General features: G+C 35.9%; 1 protein-coding gene across 1 annotated transcript in view; it reads right to left on the reverse strand.

Annotated features, from left to right (window-relative positions):
* Positions 1-23,186, reverse strand: part of SESTD1 (SEC14 and spectrin domain containing 1) — a 59,201-nt gene that overhangs the window by 1,790 nt on the left and 34,225 nt on the right. The window contains exons 8-19 of the mRNA XM_082484130.1: positions 22,055-22,168; positions 20,701-20,798; positions 20,257-20,312; positions 17,543-17,754; positions 13,308-13,430; positions 9,768-9,962; positions 9,041-9,155; positions 7,672-7,831; positions 5,003-5,084; positions 4,565-4,687; positions 3,154-3,345; positions 685-806 (exon numbers count right to left, since the gene is read on the reverse strand). Of these exons, the coding sequence (XP_082340256.1) occupies positions 685-806; positions 3,154-3,345; positions 4,565-4,687; positions 5,003-5,084; positions 7,672-7,831; positions 9,041-9,155; positions 9,768-9,962; positions 13,308-13,430; positions 17,543-17,754; positions 20,257-20,312; positions 20,701-20,798; positions 22,055-22,168 (1,592 nt within the window). The remainder of the gene's footprint in view (positions 1-684; positions 807-3,153; positions 3,346-4,564; positions 4,688-5,002; positions 5,085-7,671; positions 7,832-9,040; positions 9,156-9,767; positions 9,963-13,307; positions 13,431-17,542; positions 17,755-20,256; positions 20,313-20,700; positions 20,799-22,054; positions 22,169-23,186) is intronic.

A 23,186-nucleotide genomic window follows, 5' to 3' on the forward strand; every position in this document is an offset into this window, starting at 1 on the left:
AATTCAAAATACTGATTTCAGATCTCATTCACTATGGTGTGGGATCCTACACACCCGGAGACCAGTACCAAGGTTCAGTTATACTCAGATAGAAGAAACTAGCTACAAGGTCAGCATCACAATGGACAAATGTATTTTACTGAACAGAGAACTGACTTTTATAATGGCTGAGATTCCAAATTCAATTTGTTTTTGTGGTTCAAGACAGCCACCAATTTCAAATTAGTATGAATAGCTCACAAGGGAAGTGCTGTTGTATTTGCTGAATAAATGACATGTAAATTTATCTTCAATGTACTGGCTTAAGACTTCAGATAGAATTGCGAATAAATTAATCAAAATACCATGATTCAAATCTCATATCTTTTCTCAAGGAGAAGAGATTGGGACCAGTCATTCTTCTATTACTTCTACATACTTTTCCGGTATAAAGATGGCATAAACCTAGTCATTACTGAGTGTGAAAAAATCACTGCTTTGAAAAAGTGGGCACATTGTCTTTGGAAAGTTTGAAGTTGGACCTGCCTGCTTTCTGTGAAAAGATGGGAAAGAATTTATAATGAGTATTAGTGTTCTGCCTTTTTAATTTCAGCAATAAGCTTTCAGGATTCTTCTGCATACAAGATTACTATGAAACTTTACCAAAAGCACATTCAGTGGGCTTTAGAAAAACATTTTGCATACCCATCGGGATAAACTACAGGCACTGTTAGTCTGTCCAACAGCGATTTTCCAACTGCTTCAATTTCATCAAATTGCTCCACTTCATTAAAAGCTTCAGGCTGCTCTGGACATTCTTGCAATATCTGTTAAAAAAAAAAAATAGAAATACAGACTAAAGTAGACAAGGGATAGCGTGTACTTTCAAGTGCCATTAACTGGCAGAGTGAATGAGATCAATTAAAATATTCATATAATTCAAGAAAGGAAAATATCGATTAAGTTACATTGAGAAGATAGTTCAGGGCTAACACTGTTCTGTACTAGAACATTTTACATTACTTCTAAGAGGCAACAAAAAAGAAAAGATAGTCTTGCTAGACAGTATTTCAGCAAATGCATAAAAATAGTAACCTGCATCAAGACAGTGATATAAAATGGAAGAAACCATTATCCTGCTGTATTCAGCATTTAAGAGGGATGTGAAGGTCCTTGAATGTGTCCAGAGGAGGGCAACAAAGCTAGTGAAAGGGCTGGAAGAAATGTCCTATGAGGAACGGCTGAGGACTTTGGGCTTGTCTAGTTTGGAAAGGAGGAGGCTGAGGGGCAACCTCAGCAGCTTCCTGAGGAGGGGAAATGGAGAGGGGGGTAAAGATCTCTTCTCCTTGGTGTCCAGTGATAGCACGCATGGGAATGGTTCAGGGGAGGTTTAGACTGGACATAAGGAAGCGTTTCTTTACTGAGACTGCAGTCAAACTCTGGAAAAGGCTTCCTAGAGGGGTGGTTGACACCCCAAGCCTGCCAATGTTTAAGAGGTATTTGGACAGTGCCCTTAACAAAATGCTTTAACTTTGTCAGCCCTGAATTGGTCAGGCAGTTGGACTAGACGATTGTTGTAGGTCCCTTCCAACTGAAATAGCCTATTCTATACTATAAACATGAATAATGACGGACCCCTTACAAAGCATTTCAAAACTAAAATCCACACCTGACACAGAACAGGTGGGATTAAAAAAGTTTGTACACAAACATTTCCAGACAGGATTGGAACCCAATACTAGTAGTTAGTTCTGTATTTTCTTCCTCTTCTTCCTCTGCTGCTTGTTACTTTTTTCCAAAGCCGTATGGACATTAACAGCATATTTTCCTCACAATTTCATTAATATGTCACAATAGTGTTAGGAGAATTATGTTTTTGAACAAGAGCATTATTTTTTTCAGCTACCCATTTACTTTCTTTTAAGCTTATGATTGCCTAGAAACATAGCAATTAACTACTGCAATTATGAAAGAATGCTTATAATATGGACTGAGACAATCAGTTCTTTTAGGAGTTTATGAATCACTAAATTCTAATTTGGTACCAGGTCAAACTTTTTTCAGCCATCTGTGGCAGCATAGAGGATATATTTCTGCTTTTGTGAACCTCCAGCAACTCTAAGTGACTACAAATTCAAAGTATCTTCCATTAATACAAACAAGAAATTAATACAAGCAAGTAGCATACGAGTCAACTTTGCATCCATGCTCTCCTTCAATGACAGAACGCATTTGTTGTACCATGTACAAGGTTGGCTTGTTTTGCAATTATATGCATTTTTATTGTCAATATTAGACATACATACTCTAAATTGCTTTTCTAAAATGTATCACTTCACAGAAAGAATGGTTCCTGGACAAAAAGGCCCTGCCTCTCATGATCTACATTAATGGACACTGTCTTGAATTCAGGCATTTGAAAACTCTCAACATACCCCCCCTTCAGCAAGCTGTTACTGAATAGCAACTATCCCTCATAATATTGTTGTTGACTGCTCATCCTCCTCCATGGCTTCTAGCATCATCCAGCTGGGCACAGTGGTGAGACACTTGGTTATAGCAGTTTGAAAAGCATACCAAAGCAGAGGTGTGTTTTGAAGAAAGCACGTTCAAAACCCTCCAAGTGCAGAATACAAGATGCAGCAACACAGCAGACATGGACATGAAACTGGCAAGAGTTGCCTTCATTTACAAAGTTTGAGACGATTGTCATGTTCAAAATGCACACAGCTTAAGAGGCAATACTTCTTTTAACTCCTCTCTTCTTAAACGACCCCATAGCTTTGTATTATTCCTTGCACAAAAACACAAATCAAGAAGTGTTCCTTGCTTCTGAGAAATACAATCTAAAACACACAAATAAATGCTTTATGATCAACACTAGAGCTCACTTCTGAAGAGTTGGTTTTTTTTTTTAAACTCTTGAGCTTCGACTCAACACACCTGAACTTCAGGGCTGCTATTCCCCTTTTTGTTAAGCAGGCCCTATACCAATGTAGGTATGCAAGCAATAATTGCATTAAGTATTGATATTAACAATTAGAAAAGTATGCTTAAATTTTTTTTTTTTGTATTTAGAAAGGAAAAAATAGACACAACTTTTTTTTTTTTTCCTACATTTTGTTTGCTTAAGTTCTGATAAGAAATTTTTCTTATTAAAAACACAACACTCACCTTTTCAGCACTTGAATGAAATGCAACAGCAGTTTCCAGCCGGTGCACTCTTTCATCAGAAGTTATCGTAAACTGTTTCCACACTCTGTTCAGTCTTGGAAGTGTGTCCCCTGAGGACCTTGAAGTGCATCGCAGGGACTGGCACAGGACAACAGTTGCCTGCAGTAACTGTCTCCCATAATCATAAGTACTCTAAAAGTTGGAGGACGGGAAAGAAAGCACACGTGAAAACTCTGCATTTAACTTAGGAGCTAATTAGCATCTTAAAACAACAGTAGACAAGTTTATGAAGTGTTCTCAATTTAGGTCCACAAAGTATATTGAACTAATCTGGTCTACTAGAAAATGCTGCTGAAGTATGAATAAAATTGTAATAACCAAACAGTGATTTTGCTCTTTAAAAAATTAAAAAATAATTCCCTGATGCCTAGCGTTCACACTGGCAAAAGAACACAGCTTCCTGAAAACATCCAACAGCTGCTTGAATCTTACATGGAATACTTGATATTTGTTGCCAAGATGACTGTCTCACTGACTTCACTGTCACCATGTCTATGGTCACCCAGCATCCAGGTGCATTGTGCCACATCATTTTAACAGCAAGCTACCCTCTTGTCACTGTCAGCTCCAATTCATCAAAAGAGAAAATCCTTTCCAGTTTAACAGGTGCAATTTGAAAACATCACATCTGCTAATTGGCAAGTCTGAATTAGACATTCCTAAAGCAGTCTACATCTGAAAAAGCACCTGGAAAAGGCCCAGCTCGTACACTTTCTGTTCTTAAGTGAAATTCTTTCGCTTGTACCTGGCACCTATTGGCGTATTCAAGATTTGCAAACAGGCATGCAAACACGCCCTGTGGCTTCAGTGAATTTCAGTAGACTCTTCTATGGCGGGATTCATTAGTTGACTGCTACAGTCAAGAATTAAAGCTGTCAGTTCTGTTCAACTCTGCTAATGCCAAAACTCCTTGTACGAGCAGGACGGTTGTACACCAACAGTCAACTCTATCTGGTAAACAAATATAACGACAGGCTCTGTTTCATTAAGTACAGCACAAAATAGACTGAACCCAATTGGCTTATCCATATTTCAGTATTTTGACGGCAGTCCTTCAAAAGTCATTATAAAGACTGTTTGAAATATATGCCTTTTAGGAAAGGCAATGTAAACTTTATGTTTTGTGGTTCGTATTGCCTATGTGAAGCAGAATAAACTAAGGTAGGAAATTGCAGCGTTGCTATTGTTGATGGAATTTCAAAATCTCATTAGGCTTATCACCAGTTCCAGCAATCATGATATGTTCATTCAAGCATTGAGGCTAACCATTAAAACTAGTAACAGGTACCAATTCTATTTAGGACATCTTCTGAAACAAAATCCACATTGCTAAAAAAGTAATTCATTTCACCTGTGCAACATCAACAAATTTTCGATGTTTCTCCAGCAAAACTTTTGTTTCTTGAGCATCATCTCCCAGTCGGATGTGTGTCTTCAGCAGAGCATCCAGCAGTTCACTTAACCATTCTACTGCCTTAAAAACATAAGTTAAAAGAATAAAAACTAGTAAAATAAAAAGAAATTAACCCAGATACGTAAATAACTTCTGTACCAGCACATACCTTTGACACGGAAAAAAGTTGAGAGATATCACAAACTGGTAGATCATGCATGCAATCCCCAAATACACTATTTTCATTGTTATATCCTTTATTTTCACTGTACAAATTCACAAAATTAAAAATACATTTGAAAGCAACAAAAAATACTATACAACTATCCATCTCCATAAGTTTAGCCAGTGAACTACAAAGACCAGAATGGTGAAATTCTGCAGGCATTTCCATACCTGAGCAGCATCCTCTTCACATTTAAATAACTGTACCATCTGAAGCATCTTCAGTCGCCGCACATCCACCATATCCTCACACCTTAAAGAGAACCACAGACAGGGTCACCAACACATGGACAGCAGACACAATACACTGAGTTTGACAGCAATGTTTTCAGTGAGCAACATTAAGATACAAGTGTTCGTGAAAAGGCAATTAAAGCATTTTTGTGCTGCTTAGCTTGGCCAAAATATGTAATGCCTTGCATAACAATAAGAGACATGCAATAAATAGAACTGAGCACTACAACCTGCTGAAATCATGATCCTCAAGACTCCTGATATGGCTAAGCTATAGATAGTAACACCAGCAGTAGGTACAAGGCCCTCCAGCAGCGTTCCAGGTTCCTCACCTTGTTGCACTGGTAAGATTCGCCATATAGAGGCTTACACGGCTCAGACTTGATCCTACTGATGTCTAGGTGAAAGCTGGCTTAAACCTGGCATAACCCCGAATTGTTTTGTGAGCAGGTAGCAAAGTTTTCTTGGTAAACAAAATGATCACTGTTTAAAGATGTATAACATCTTTCCATTTTTCTTTTTAGCTAAACATTGCAACAATTGATATAATAGTGTCCTTTGCTATAACTAATGTCAGGAAGCATTTAAAAATCTAATTCATATAAAAACTAATTCTAATTCTCTTTTCCTGAGTTAAGCACATTTTGAAGTTCTTTCTCTAGTTAGAATTAAAAAAAAAAAAAGCATTGAAAGTTCTTTTCTTTCCACAGTGAGAGCCAAGCTTCAGCAGAATGACCTTTCCACTTCAATTTCAGAGCCTACTAAGTAGACAGCAAGGTTCAGACTCCCAGCCAGTGCAAAAGGAATTACTAATGGCAACAACAGTTAGCACTACAAGTAAATGCAAAAGAAGGTATGCATAGATCTGTTTTTTTCAAACTGGTTGCAAACATAAGCACTTCCAAAGAACAGTTTGTTAGCATGCTGCATTTTGTAACATGTCCTGTAGTGCTGTGAGGCATACAGAAAGGAAATTTATTGCTCTAATAATGTGAGAAAACAGTTTATGGGTTCCAAAAGCATAACTAAAGCAGCAAAGTGCCCCTAGAAATAAACATTATACTACATATGTATATAAATAATGAGAAACATTCGATAGTTTGGAAAAAAAAAATGAAGTGTTGCAAAAGTTACTATTAAATGTTACTAAGAGACAGTAGTCCTTATTGTACTTTTGTCTCTTTTCCAGGCTGAAGAACCTTGTTTAATTATTCATCTGAACACCTGATTGACTTTTTGATCCTCTAATAGACTTCCCATAAATCTATATCCCTTCTGAGAATAGGAACCAGAATTGTGTAACACTTAAAAAACACAAATGGACTACAACGCTATACAGTGACACGATGACATTTTCCTTTTAGTTTACTATTACTTTCCTAATAATTCTTAGCATTCTACTTGCTTCTCACAGTATGATTGAACATAAAAGCAATTTTTGCAAAAGCAATTTTTGCAAAAGCTTTCCAACATTTATCTTTAACTTAACAGCTGGTTCGGAGTCCATTACTGTCCTAACTTCTTCTCTCAGTACTGAATTCCAACTGCCATTGTATTGCACAGTGACACGTCGTCCTCTATAGCTTTTTGCAGTTGGCCCTCTAAACACAGGTGCTGCTCAAATAAAGAGGCTTCAGAGGACATACTTAAAACAATACCTTCTCTAAGCGTTACCAAAGCACATGTTTTCTTACACACTAAGCTCCCTAAGAAAACAATTTGTGTGTGGTAGAATTAATTCTTAAAATGAGCAACTTGATGCTCATTAGACCCTGTTGTTCCCTGGAGGCGCCTTTTTGTTCGTTCATTGCCCTCAAAGTTCAGGCGCTTTTCTATGGAGAGTACTTTATTGTTTCAGGGGTTCCAGCAGTAATAATGAGAAACATTATCTGATTCTTTCACACTGTTGAGTAGCAAAAAAAAAAAAAGCACTACTATAGCCAATCTAGTACTACTACATCTTTAATAAAAAAATAATCAGGGAAAGGCTTGCGGGGAAAATCTTGCAAATTCAACTCTCCCCAGCATTTTTCTCTACTCAACTTCATTCCTCACTCTATCTTTTTCCAAAACTCCCCCTAAAAAACCCACGTTTTGAAAACCGAGTATGTGCCTCCATTTTGTACCCTGTCCCCCTGACACCACCTCATCTTTCTTCCTATCTTCAGGAGTGAAAATGCCCATGGTCAAAGGATAGAGGTTGTGAGAAGGAAGAGGCTAAACAACTCTGTACATAATTAATACATAATTTTAGAGCTATCATCACTACTGTACTCCTACTATGCTTTCCATCTCAAACTGCTAATATATAAAAGAAGCCTTTCGCATCCATTCCATAACTACATACAAAAGGAATGTCTAATCCTTGAGCATTTACAAGTACAGGAAAGCACTCAAATACTTCATCCAGTACAAAATAAAAAAGGTGCTTGGATTTACGAATATGCTACAACAGGGAAGCTTCTGTCCCATTTAAATATACCACAAATATGTTAGTTGTACTACATCCCTTAACAGAAGATAAAGCAAAAAGGTCTCTTTGGGGGGGGGGGGGGGGGGAATCTATAGTGACCTATGAAAATCTTAATTGCTGGAACTGTTACTACCTTTGTTTTCTGAGCTGCATATCTTCCATCACTCCTTGGATATGGTCCACATTTTCTTTGTTTTCAATGGTCACATCTTTTCCATAGGCCCAGGATGCCTGATTAGATATCTGATCAAGAAGACTTTGACCTTTCTCACGCAAGCCTTGCAAGCCTAAGTCTAAAGAAAACAAGAAAAAAGAAAAAAAAGTCAGTAGTCACTCATAAATTTATTAATTTTTTTTGCCCAAGGGAGAGATATGAAATGCAACAGAATCTGAGATGGAAGGCTGTAAAGTGAAAAAGGACATTAGCATCTGTCTTTCACGGCCGTTTCCAACTTTCGAGTGAGCATTTGTCTATATTAACAAAGGTGGCTTTGCTATTTTATGACCTAGCAGATAACAAGAAAAGGAATAAAAGCTGACAGTATTACGTTTTCAGCATATAAATAGCTAATTAATGTGTTTCATCTACACAGTTGCACAATACCCAAAATATTTATCACTGCTAAGCAGTTGTAGTCTAAGTGTTCTTCCATGTCTGGCAGAAGTTACTTTATAATACATCTGATATGGCTGATACATTTTTCTATACTGAAATATGCCAATCCTTAGAATCTGCTGTTACATCTATTATTTGGCAGCTCTTCTATCTGTTTTCCTAAGGGAATAGCTAGTTTATGCATCAAACTGTTACATTCTAATCATAGCTACTTCTACCATATATGACTTTGCTTCAAAGCTCTTTCCCCTAACAATATGTTGGACTAGATGATCATTGTAAGTCCCTTCCAACTGAAATATTCTATATGCTTGACACTGTAACAACCTTAAATGTGCACTTATTAACATATACATTCAAAGCTACTGCAAAATACTCAGTACCTGGATTCTAAAACTGAGTGGATAACAATTTTAATTGTCATGGGGTCAGTCAGTTCTAGAGGCAAAAAGATCATCCAAGTACTATATCACCCAAGATATTAAGGATGATGGGGGGCGAGTTTGTTTACAGATTAAATGCATGATAATGGTATATAACAAATATATGTTACATGTAAAACATTTAAACGAAAACATTTCCAGATCATTTTCCCAGATAGAACTACTATGCAGTAGACAGCATAAGCAAATCAAAGGCAGATAGGCAGAGCATTACTTAGCTAGGAATCAGAAGAGATAGATATATTTTCTGCTGCTGCATTTTTTGCTTTGTGGCTTTTCATTCTTTGGGTTTGTTTTTTTGGTTTGTTTGGTTTTGTTTTTTTTTTTTTTTTGTTTTTTTTTTTTTTTTTTTTTTTTTAAGGGTGTGGCGGGATTACTGGGGTTTTTCCTCTAATGCATTCATTAGAATGTACGTATTTGAAATGCAGAAATATTTTGCTTACCAACACTTTTCAATTTCTCTTCCAGTAGTTTTAAAGTTTGTTGAATTGATGCTCCATCTGCTGGTGCTACATCTACACACAACATTCCTAGTAAGCCATCCAGTTGCTGAGACAACTAAAATGTAAAAGAACATAATTGCTGATATTTAAAAAGAAGTTTGAGCTTCAGATGGTTGGGTCTGCAATCTTTTTATAAATGTTTGTAAATCTGTCATTTTAGAAGTTCCTCTTTACATCTATAGGAAATTAAAGTCAAGATGAAAGATAAATGACCCATCTACGTATAAAATTCCAAGAGCACATATCCCTAGCATGGGGGGACAGGAAGAAGCCAAGATTATGTTTTTTTAGACATGTATAGGAAAGGAATAAATGCCAATTTGAAAAAGAAACTATGAAAAGTACACCAAATTGCAGTTCAATTAGTAGATATGCCTCTAATAAAAAAAAAAAAAGAAACAACAAACAAGACTGAGAAAGCTGATAACCTTTTTATTTCAAATGCTATCGAAATGTAAGACATTACAAAGCAGTTCCCTCCTCAAAAGGGAGGAATCTATCTTCTCAGTGTTTCAATTATATTAAATGAAGACTTGTAGCATTTTCCAAATGACATTTTATTTTCTACCACGCCCTGCATTTTTTTCCAGTGTGTTCAACATTTATAATACTAAGGCAATAATATATTGAGAGGTGAGACTGCAAAAAGTTAAAAAGAAAAACTTACATCCTGAGCAACACTGTGGAATTCAAGTGCTGCTTGTAATAGATTCTGCCTGAATTCCAGCTGACTGGCCTGCCGGTAACACACATCACTCAGCTGCTGTTGCAATGCTTTCAATTCCACAAGGTCCTCCTCATCCCCTGCGTTTAGAAGAGCTGCTATCTGCTGATTAAGCTCAACATAAACAGCAAACCACTCCTACAAACACAAGAAAAACAAGCATTAAAATAATACCAAACATAATTCTATTTCTCTTAAAATGGCATACATCTAACTGCAGACTAATAAATAATCAGATTTAAAAAGGAACTTATTACAGATTAGACTATAATTATGGAATCTCATACAGGAGGAAAAAACATTCTTAATTTCAAATCAACTCAAAAAGTGCTTAGTACATTTTAATATATGTACTGTACTATTAAGAAAAAAGGTGCAGAAAGATGAAAAGATTACAAGGCATGGCTACTAGCTCCCAGCACAAACTCCCACTCAAACAATTTCACTGAACCAACAGAGGAATTCCACTATTTTTAAACAAATTTCTAATGTTTACATGTCTATAATACTCTACCGAAACAAAAGACCTTTTGCCAAGCAGTAAGTTATTACAAAAGCTGTTCACAAGACCATTTAAGTGTTACTTTCAGTGACACGATTGAAACTAGCAACAATTTTTTAAAAACATTTAGAAAAAAATATTACTGTTGACAAAGTGGAAGTAATCTCTATCTTTGAAATAAAACAGTATCCATGTACAGAAACTTCAAAGTGATCTTAGTTTCCTATTTAAGGAAAGCTTTGTACTACTCGATTCAAAATGTGTAATTTGTTTGTCAAATGCTTTGATTACTGAATATATATACAGGAGTTAGTTATGTTGTCATGGTGGTGCATTGGCAAAAAAAAAAATAGTTCAAATATTTAACAATTCTGGGAGATTCAAAAACTACTTGATACATCAAGATCACATTCACATCTTGCACGATTGAGATGCCTGTAAACCAAAACATGTTTACTCAACAGCTTGTATTTTGGCCTACAGTAAAGTGACCTTCAAATGCTCTATGCATTTCTAATACTATGGAACAGCTCCATCTATTGGCCTGAAATATCCAACTTAATTAGTATTCTTGTCACACTCCTATCGGTATATTTGCAAGTTTTTTAAATTATGCCTTCAGCTTTTGCATCATTTATTTACAAAGCATGCAAAATATAGAGTATAAATATCCATATTCTGATTTTTTTTTTTTCTTTTTACCCGAAGCAGCCTCTACCATCTGCTCACAGGAAGAAGCAGAATATGAAAAGATGCAAGGAGGAGAAAAAAAGTAATGAAAAAGTTGAATTAGAAATCAGCCAAAAATTTAAGGGCAGAATAAATCTCTCATCTACCCCAAAAAGGGCAACTAAGGTGACATAATATGGAAACATCTTCCATTGTCACACATGTACTATAGATATATAGGTTCAATAAACTCAGTTTACACAACAGAACTCTTATTATTACTTTTAGACACTGAACATACAAATCTAGCTTATTGAGTGTGACAAGTCAACTATAACATGAGAAGTCAAACAAAACATCTAGATTAACAATTTTTAGTTTTTATTTTTAGCATTAAAGTAAGTAAAACAGTAATTGCAGTAATTGATCTTGGTCAAGCTATCAGTTAAAATTAAGTCTGGCAAACCAGACATAAAATGTGTGTTTCTGATCCTTTCCAGAGGGAAAAGTTAGGCACAGCTGTACATGAAAGCTCAAAATCATGGAGAAAAGGCCAACACTTGCTCAGAAGATAACAGCTCTAGTATACTGGTCATGAATAAAACAGTCAGAAAATGAAAACCCAAAACACAAACAACCACCCCCCCAAAAAATACAAACAACCTCCCCCAAAGATTATTTTCTCACTTCAGAGTAAATTGAAGTAAAAAAGCCTACCTAAAACAAATGAAACATTTTTGCAAGTATCTTCAAAATAGAAGTAATATAATCAACAATAAATAGGAGATGATGAAAGAAAGTAAGCATACAAGAATGTCAATTCAATTAGGAGAGAAAAAATAGGACAACAATGGATGAGGAAGAGTACACTCAGCTATTATGAGATACTTAAAAATCAAAGAAGGCAGCAAAGCACATTTTTCCAGTGGTGGTGTTAAAAACCAGTTTTAATTTATAAACAGGCATCTAAATGTAAGGTAGGCCAGTGGTTTCCCAAGTCCTTCTTTTGGTATAAAATTAAAAATAGTTTTTCTGACTGTTGTTTTTATGAACTCCTGCCAGCACCTGAGAACCAAGCAGCATTCCATCTTGACAGTGCTTTGGTGATGAGCAAACCGTAGCCAGCCTGCAAACTTCAGTGGGATTTCAGCGATTTCAAGGACTGTATTTAGCCCCAGCTAAAGCACAGTTCTCTGTTATAGACATCCAAGTATATTCAATTTTGTTTTCTCTTTTCGGTTTGAAGTACTAATATTACTGAAAGGTATTCAAAATTATTTTTGTCAATGAAGTAGGCAGGGGATTTTTTTTTTTTTCCTTTTCCATTATAATTTTAACTGCAAGATGTTTTATGCTTCAGAAGGTACTGGTTTTCAGAGTAGAACACTGTTTGAAGAGCTTAAAGCAATGAAAAGACAGAAGATGGGATTCACTTGACCAAACAGACACCTACAACACAAACTTCTGCAGCTAAGCAAGGAAACTGTACTCAGTAGAGAGGTAGTCAACAGAACCAGCGTAGTCTAGGTAACTGTTTCTCAGCCTAAAGGTTTGGGTGGTTGTTTTTTTGTTGTGTTTTTTTTTTTTTTTTGTTTGGTTTGGTTTTTTTCCTAAATTATGTCAGAAAAGTTATAACCCTGTGACTATTTTCTTTGCCATGACTGTGTAGGGAACACAGGAAAAGTGGACAGAATTGTCAATGTCTGCATCAAGGAAAATCTGAAAAGAGTAAAAGCACTGTGACCCTTTGGGAACACTGAGTATTGATCTCCCAATTATAGTTAATCACCTGATGGAAAAACAAAATTCTATTGAACCTTAGGAAGTCTTCAAAATTAGAAGCAAAGGCATCAAGTCAGTACAGTTAAAAACCATTCTTTTTTTAAGATCTTTTTTCAAAATTTTATTGTGAACATAAACTATATCTTAAGTCTTGATTAATGAAAGTGTTAAGCCAGTTTCTGCTACTGGTAAACGTAGCTTAATAAAGACAAAAATATTAACTTATTCACCTGAGAAGTACAGGACTTCTCAGCTATTTTGGCAGGGAGGAAAAAGGAAATTTACTCCTCCCATTCAACATGAAAATTTAAGAACTGCTGTAACATAATAAAACCAATAAAAATCATAAATAGAAATCAGTATTTTTTCTACACTGGAAACCAAAATAAATAACATGTACATATAATGACTGCCCAGGTACTTTCCTCTGTAACCCATAAAATCATGCATTATGCAAAATTCCTAGATACTCATAACCAAAATACACTGCTTATAACCGCATGTACTTAGAATTATTTAGAAAATCTCACACTGTGCTGACTCTCAATCTCTTCATGTTTCTGTTGCAAAGCTTGTGAAGCTCTAATTGAGTCACCTATTCCCCACTGGGTTCTTAGCTGCTCTGATCCGGGTCCTTCAAGCCAATTGACTACCTGTCAATAAGATAAAGATGACAAAAATAAAGTAGCAAATCAATTACACAAAAACTAGCATAAAAATAATTTTTTTAACATAAGCAGAAATATTTCAAATTAAGTATACGTTTATGAAAATAAAAATCTTAGGTTCTGTAGAAGTCTTTTTGTTGAATCCATTCACGTCTTCAAAAGCTGTAAGTAGAAACTACCTTTCATTAACCTTAGAGTCTGTAAGCTCTATGAAAGCAGGTGGCAGTGAACAAAAGATTTGTCACGTACATACTTGTCATTTCATATCTCTGTCAATAAAAGAGCTTAAAACATTATTTTTTTTGATAATGGACCTCATGTTGAAACAAGATTATATTTTTTTTTGCCTAAGTGAATGACAATGCACAGCTGTATTCAACCTCACACCAGAGAGTTTTCTCCTTATTTTGTTGAATATATTGACACTCAAGTACAGGATATGTACTTATTTCAAAATTAAATTTACACAACAACTTGGTATTTTATATATTTACGTCTTTCAACTTGCTCTATTCAAATATCAGAAGCCTCTTACAGAGTCTCAATGGCCACACCTCACATTTCCTTTGCAGAAATCTTTGCAGGGTCACGGCAATACAATTTTGGACTAGAGTATTGGATTTCTTTCATTATATATCATTTTGAAACTATTTCATTTGATGTTGATATTATTCAAAGCAAAGCAGAATCTCTCAAATGTTGGGTTCTTTATACACATTTGAATTATCAGATGATATCTACGGCAAAATTTTATGATACATTTTTAAATATCTAGAAAACAGAGACAGTCGTGATGAAACGTAGTGCAAAAGTCACTTACTACTTATGCTTCAGCACTGGAGTCCTGAAGTAAGGAAATGCAGGAATACCCCCACATTCTGAACCTTAATGAAAAAGCATAGGAAGCCAGCTTCCTCTCTTTAATGTGACTTTTGTTTAAACAAAGATGACAGAACAACTTCACACAGTTTTTCAGGAAACATAATACAATACACAATGTAACACCATAACCATGAAGACAAATGAAAAGGGACTAATTGGACCGTTTTCCTAGTGCTGCTAGGCTATATTGCAACGGTAATCAAGAATGACCATCACTATTACAGAAGGTCACTCAATTCACCATGTCATCGTGTCATCCCCCTTTTTCAACACCTTCCCCCGCAAAGCACCATTTCAGAGCATATATTCTTTGCTCTAGAAGCATCCTGAGTCTTCCTTGCTTTTACCGTTCCTAGGGCAAACTAAGCCTCTACAGGTTTTAGGTTCTTTTTGTTCCAAGAGAAACTTCCTGTTGTGCTCAGCACCTCTGCACAGCTGTTGCTGGTTAAATATGGAATGGACCTAGAAGTGAAGGCACCCAGATGTCCCTCTGTAACCTCAGAATGGCCTCAGTGTTTCCTCACATATGGAAACAACAGTTCTCATGCAAGTCTGAAACAGTGTGCAAGACTACTGCTTAGCAGCACCCTCTGACCAAGACCACCTCCCCGTTACAGGTTTCCAGCAACTACTGTGCTGCTGTGGCGGTATGCCACATCTCTGCCTAAGAAGGGAAAAGCTAGAATTTATCATAACATACAGAGTTGCTCATTAGCAGTCTGTTTAGTAGAACTGCTCATCAGAAAATGTCTGGAAATCATTGCCGTCTTTACGCTGCAGAATGAAAGATGAAGGAAAGGGAAACAAAGCTACGTAATAGAAGTGGTAGTTAAAAAGCGAGGGTAGGATACTGAAGGCACAAGGCAAGAGAAGTGCTTATGGATAAGAGGGCTTTGAGACAGGAGTAAGAGCTAAGCAGTTCACAGTGAGCAAAAACAGCAAAGAGTGAAAATGAAACAGGAAACAAAACCAAGCCAGGAGCAGTTAGCAATATGAACAGCCATACAAAGAATGGAATAGGAATGAATTGTAATGAAAGTTAGCAGGCAATCAAAACACTGAAAATAAATTAAAAAAAAAAAAAAAGGAGCATCACAAGGGAAAAACTTTTTATGTACACTCCCATTACAACTGAAGATACTGCAAGCGTGTTATTACTATAACTTGTTTGTTTTGGCAAAATAAATTCCACGGCACTTTGCCTCTACTAGTTTCCTCCAGTCCATCATTCTCTTGTTACTTTTGTCTGTTAGCCTAAATTTTCTCCCATAAACCAAAAGGAAACTAAATAATTTTCTAGATTTACTACGTTTTGCCCATACATTTGTATGCCATTTAGAAAGCTTTTAAATGCACTTTATAAAACTGATTAGCTTGGTAAAACAGCCAAACACATTTTTCCCCATGTACTGAGACTAAGTTCGCTTACCATGTAGCATCCATAGGGTAGACAGCGCAAACAAATAACTATTTCTAATAAAAATATTGCAAAATGAGGCTTATGTCCCAGTAAACAAGTCTATTTAAATGCATTAACAATGTCAGTTTGCCAAAGCACATTACAAGTTTATTTTAATTTCATTCAGCACATCTTGTTCAACCACTATAACTTTAACACAGGAAAAAAATCTCACCTGCTTATACCCATGGCTGTGCTAATATGTTCTCTAAAGTACTATTTTCAGCTCTTAACATATTTTTATTATTTCCAGCTCAACATATCAAAAGATGACATTTGCTTTTTAATTTTTTTTATAATAATCTGAACTACTACATGAGTGAAAAAAAGATTACCCTCAATATATTTGTATTTTCACTGTTAGAAATAACAAGATTGATTAGTTTTTATCTTTACCCATACCTGGAACGCTGTGAAGTGCAAGTACTTGACTTGCACTCCTCATGCATTAGAAATGTCAATGTTGAAAGGTTAAAAGCAATATCCATTTCATTTTCTGCATATTCAAACTATACTGAAGCTTGAAAACATATCAATTTAATTTCAAGCAATAAACACAAGAGGAATAAATTAATTCCATTTCCTTGATTTTCTCTACTGAGACTCTGCTGAGAAAATGTTGAAAGTGCTAATTACATGCCTTTTTCCAAAGGACCAAACCAATTTATTATGACCTTTAACACACGATTGACAAGGAAGGTTTGTATTCCTTCTTGTCAGGGTATCCTTGAAATACAGGGAGTTTAATCATAGAATGGTTTAGGTTGGAAAGGACCTTGAAGATTATCGAGTTCCAACCCCCCTGCCATAGGCAGGGACACCTCCCACTACACCAGGTTGCCCAAGGCCACATCCAGCCTGGCCTTGAACACTTCCAGGGATGGGGCCTCAACAACCTCTCTGTGCAACCTCGTCCAGTGCCTTACCACCCTCAAAGTGGAAAATTTCTTCTTAGTGTTCCATCTGAACCTACCCTCTTCCAGTTTAAAGCCATTCCCCCTCGTCCTATCACTACATGCCCTAGTCCTTCCCCAGCTCTCCTGTAGGCTCCCTTTAGGTACTGGAAGGCCACATTAAGATCTCCCCGGAGCCTTCTCTTCTCCAGGCTGAACAGCCCCAACTCTCTCAGCCTCTCCTCATAAGAGAGGTGCTCCAGCCCTCGGATCATCCTTGTGGTTCTCCTCTGGACACGCTCCAGCAGGTCCACATCCTTCGTATGTTGAGGACTCCAGAGCTGGATGCAGTACTCCAGGTGGGGTCTAACCAGAGTTGAGTAGAGGGGCAGAATCACCTCCTTTGACCTGCTTAATCACTTTAACTTACTTAAAACACTGAGCATTAGACAAATAAAGGAATAAATAATGGCTTATCTTCAGTAACAGGAACTTAACACAGGCAGGGGAACGTTTCCAACTCTCAAGTAAAATAACAGTCAAATGTGTCTCATTTGTGGATGCTTCTGTCTTTGCTAACAGGTCAGGCATTTGACTCTCCGATAATGTAGTGGTACACTGCCACAGTATGCAACAAAGGGACAATGTGAAGGTTCTTCAGCTCCACATATCAGAACAGCCTTTGGAAAGTTACTGTGGTAGCCACAATGAAATGCATCAAGTGAAACCAGCATGTTGCAGTTTGAGGAGTGAAAGGAGGCATGAAGCTCTTGCCTCTTGATTCTTAGTTTTGTAGGAAACACAGTCTGGGACTCGAGCTCAAACCTCCGCCTCACAGTATTCAAGAACAACTTCAAGCTTACCTGCATTACCTTCTGCTGAATCTCCTCTAGTTGTGTGCGCTTGCTACGTTGTCTGCAGACTTCCTGGTAGCGGGTATATTGTTCTCTGAGTGAGTCCAGCAGCTTCATGACCTGTGGCTGAGCAAGTAGTTCATCATCCATTGGAGACCAGGATACCCCTCCATCTGAACCATTGAATCGACGCTGTTGTAACTCAGATAGTAACTCATGACCTTGAAGAATACATATAATGATGTGGTTAATTTAGATTCAAAACCAAGCAAAAAAATTATTAGTAATCATGCATGCTTTTAGACCAGCTAGTGGTATCTTTTTGCAGCTAATGATCTTTCATGCACTGGGCACATTTAGTGACACCATTTCATGCAGAGCACTGGCCACAGTTTGTGGGATTGTCTCAGGCACAAAATAGGGTAGAAGTCACATGGTGTATTTTAGATATATAAAAGAGATACTATGACTAATGTTCAAATTGACAATAGCATTGATTATTTGCAGAGCACAATTCTGAGACGGAAACAACTATAAGTAGTCTGGTTTATTTCAAAATACTGTGTAACATCCAAAGTACTTCTCTCAAACAATTAATATTCTTATATTAAATGAATGATCTAGAAGCACTAACAAATCGAGTGTGTAATTTCTCTGTTATCTTTCAACATTTTTATAGCAAGTAAAAAACTTGGTATGAAAGTGTGGAGCTGAATACTAAGTATTTTGATCAATAATTTTCTCACTTTTCTCACCCTTTTCTTTGTGCTCTTAAGCACCATATCAGGTTACAGACTCTGTAGGTTATAACGACTTTCATACGTGTAAAAATAGTATGTTTTGATACTTACTCCTCTATTTAAACTGTTTGAAGAATGTTATTGTTAAGTTGTGGTAAAGTTTTCTGGATGTAAACACCATACTACCAGCAAACCCAGATCATTAATTTGTTCCCCAAGAGCTCAGTGAACAAGTTAACAAATAAAACAGTGTTTGGTCACTAAAGAAATATTGATACAAAAGTCAAAATCTGCCAATTCCACATCATCAGTTCTACAGGTCTTAAAATGGTAACATGACGGTTCACTAAAAGAAAAAAATATTACTACTGATATTACTACTAGGATACTAATTATAATATCTCAAGGAAATGCAGAAATATAGACTCTAAATTCAACTGGTATTATCTAGACAACCAAAATGTCAAGGGTTTTGGAGACTGCAGCAAGCAGCTTTTAAATTACTCGGTATATTATTGCGAAATGAACACGTCTTAAGAAGTCAAAATACATTTTGCCATAGTATGGAAATAAACATCTTTTATAATACCACACAGATAGGCAAAGATAACTGCAGAACAAACAGACTTTAAAGGCTTTTACAAGTCATAGTTCTAATGGGATAATTTTGAATTTTTGTTGCATTGCTTTAGCAGTAAGGATTAACGTTTTCAAGGGAAAATAATTTGATAAGAATCTAGTTTAAAAAAAGTTTAAGAACTATACTTCATATATGGATTTGAGGCTTGTGAACGCAACAGTACTTGTAACTATGGAAGACAAAAGCCTTTTATCTAAAACCTCAGTTCGCTCGCATTTACCCTTAAGAGATGGAAAAGTTTAATTGGGGAGAGTTGAATTTTTTATGCTCAAATTTTCGATACAGTGAATCTAACAAAGAGAAAGGTTTCCTCTTCGGAACTCCCATGCTTTAATGAAAGTTATTAAACTTCATAACCCCCCAAAAATTAATTATGCCATAATTAAGAAAACAGAGAATACCTATAATCTAATGCTTTTGGAAGCCATCTGCTTACACAAAATTGAAGTGTTGTTTTGTCCAAAAATCTTACCATTTGAGGAGGATACACAGTTAGACTAAAATCTAGTGACAGTATCTACATACACTGCATATTTTAAAAACTATAACACCACAGCAAGCAAGTATTGTTTCACCTTTTAACTTAAACAATATTATCCCACATCTAAATAAGGTAAATTTTTACATAGAGAGCATGTAAAGGCAGTGGTAAATATTACATGCAATCCGTACATTAGTTTGTAGGAGGCTATAAGATAAGGATTCTGAGCACTCAGACTCTGATAACCACATTAACATTATGCCTTACTTCCTATTCTTCCAAGGCACAAATGTTTAAGCAAATTTCCATTCCAAATCAACACTCTGTTATACATTATTGTCAATAGAAAATTCACCCTAAAAAAAAAAACGTTTCAATCAAAGAACCCCAAGTTGTCTAATGCTGAAGGGAGAGTCTAAGCAGAGAAGAGTCAGAAGACTTATTCTTCACTTTTACAAACGGTCAGCTCAGAACTAGGCTGACACAAATTATCAGAAATGCACAGGAAAATGCTATCCGTATTGTAACCATTTGGTGGCTACCCAAAGTCATTCTACAAGGCCAACATGTTGACACCCAGAAACAATGTATTCTCAAAATTAAATGTATTAACAATGGTAATACCATAAAGATGTTATCAGGATTATTAAAAACTATATTTAAAAAGACACATTTGGAGTTCTTCCATTTATTTGTTAACATCACTTTTTTTTAACCCAATAAAGATTACATTCATTGATATGCTTGTTACATTGTGATGATGGCTAAGATAATTATTGTGCCCTCTGTGCTTTCAGTTGGGGCTTAGAAATGAATAACATTACTTTATTGACCAACATTATCATTTTTTGACTTACTATACCTGTCTGCAACACCGTCTCAGGATCAACTGATGGAAGGAAGTTCAAATCTATTGATCTTGAACAAAATAACAAACACATTATTATTAATAATAATAACTACTTAAACTAACAAACATTAATAGTAATTTGTATTACAGTAGCACTAAAAACTTCAGCTAAGGCCAGAGCTACCTTATGCTGTACGTTTCTTTCCTCACTTAGTAAAGTCCACACTTTTTCATCTGATTGTATCAAAACAGAAGTGCAGCTGCATTTAGTCAATATCCAAATGAGCATCCATCTACACACACATAGGGATGCATTTTGTAGTCTACAAAATAAACTTTCAGAATTTCTTTACACATTTCAAAATATTTAAGGCATATCATACTTTCAATATTGTTTGGATTTCCAATGAAATTTTATAATCCAAAAGCATCGATTCCAAAAAGCAAATTACACACCTTTCTTTTTCTTGTTGACCTCCTTTATCACTTCCATTGTTAATTAGAGCAAGCTCATCCAGTAAGGACGTTGATTCTTTTGTGAACTTTTCAAATACCTAAATAAAAGGCAAGTTTTAATTTAAGAAACGAAAATTATATAAGTTGCAGTACTGGAGGCATCAGTGCAAATTTATACACTAGTTCTGTTAGTATACTTCAATCTTTACACAGTGTAATTACTTCCCAACATTCAGATGGTAGGATAGAAAGAGTAGAAAATACAACTTTTCGTTCAAGGAACACTTAAGAGCACTAAGATTCCTAGGGAGATAGTAAATGTTACACTAAATATAATGAAGATGGACTGAATTCTTAGATACTGAAAATTTGAGATTTCTACAAAACCTGTACGTTCTTACGGACATATTTATTCTACATTTTCTTTTAAGTAAATCTTAAGAATAACGCTAAAGAATAGAGGCATGTTACACAAGCATCTGACAGCTCACTTGAATGGATTAAAATAATCAACTTTGTGAAGATTCCAGCTTTTAATCACTACTAACATGGGCTATATTGTAATGAATAACTAAGATAAAAGAAAGGTGTATTATATAGAAATATCCTTATCAGTTTATTTGATTATAGGATCTCAGATAACAAGGCCTGTATAGTCAGACAGATCCCATCCAGAGATTCTAGATGGAGATGCACATTGTAAGAATAGATTGCATGGGAAAGGAACACACTCTTTCACTGATGATAAAATATTTTTATAAAAAATTCAATTTAAGTAACTGAAAATCAAGTATCAACAAAGAATAGATTAAAAACATTCTGGAGTGCTATGCACAAATTGCTTGAACAATTTGTGTCTATTAATGAATTTGGGGTGTACTTGCTCCGAGAAATTGACTGCATCTCTATATCTACCGGGGAAACTGCACTAACAGATGTTTTAGTGTAGGACAGCTTAAAACCTGGCTCTCAGTCCACAGGAATTAAGGCCTAATAGATAACCTCAGAAGACCTGCAGAGTCCAAGTATTTCCTCTTTGTTTTCAATTTATCCTATCAGCAGCCAAACAATTTCCCTTTGTAGTGACTATACCATACACTCAGGATCTTCTAGAGCAAGAGTATACACACTTCATTAAGGAACTTGTTGCTTCAACAAATTGATTACATTAGCTTTATCATCCCTTGAGGAAATCCAGTGTTAGTTACCATCATAAGACTATTCACACATTTGAACTGCATTACTACATATATATATATATGACAATTTCTACACACTTAGTTCCTACACAAAGAAAAACTCATGGCTCAAGAATGAGACACTTGGAAAAAAAAAAACCACACAGAAAACTAACCAGCCGCTTATTCAACCAATCCATGTGATCATAGGTGAGAGTTCCTCCAAAATCTTCTGTTAGTTGGCATGGTTCTATATATCTCGTCAGCTTGTTAGCAGATACTAAAATAACCTGCAACAATAAAAGAAATTTTAGGTACTCTTGCAAGTAATGCTTATATTTTTCCTTGAGTACCTGAGAACTTGTGTTAAGTGTGGCAGAGGTATTGAGCAGATCTTTCTGTGATTCAGAGAGACTGACTGTTTTACTGCTAAATGTTGAAATGAAGTATGGCTGGTTCCAATTAACATGGGCCTATAAGAGACAGGTGATTTTGATATGCAGTGTATAATCTCATGCATAAGCCTGTAAAAGCATCATCTGTACCACCTTGTCTATTTACAATAGGAAAAATAAACGTGTTTCTTGGATATCTGTTTTCTTAGTGGTAACAGATGCTTCTTGCTTAAGTCATACACCACACGATCTATTTTTAGTGAATATAATAGCAGGATATCATGCTGCAAAGCAATTGGTATTTTTATCAGTGTCTTGCAATATTTCCAGTCCCAGAGGTAAGTTTGTGCCATAAAAGTTAAATGCCTGCATTTACTGAGCAAATATTCTCAGTAAGAGTTGGATCAATCATACTCTTTCCATGAGTAGTCAAATTCAAAGTTTAGTACACTTAAAAGCCTGAGTCATTCGCCCAGGAGACAAATATAGTTCATCAACTACTTCAGCAAATAAAGGAAAACACAGGACCACCGCTTGTCAGAACACTAGATTGTTCCCTTTATTTCTGCATTCTAGGGGCTCCTGGCTAAGCCTTATTCATATAAACCTAAACCAAAATTTGGCAGCACAGATTGCTTTGATGCATGATACGCTACGCCTGGAATAACTCCTGTGGAAAAAAAAACCCTCTTTGTGGAAGCAGACATATGGGCAAAATACAGCTAGAAAGAAAAAAAGACTGAGATAATTTTGAGAACCCATCAGATCATGTACATATTCTTGCAGAGGATAAGAACATGCATAAAGACCCAACTGGAAAGAGTCTTCTACTTCTTGTCCAGCTCTATGTTCTGTAGACACTGGAAGACAGAAAACCCATCCTAAATTACGGGTTTTCTCCTTAAAATTACCT

This window comes from Vanellus vanellus (genome assembly GCF_965231255.1).
Source record: "Vanellus vanellus genome assembly, chromosome: 5".
Classification (NCBI taxonomy): domain Eukaryota; kingdom Metazoa; phylum Chordata; class Aves; order Charadriiformes; family Charadriidae; genus Vanellus; species Vanellus vanellus.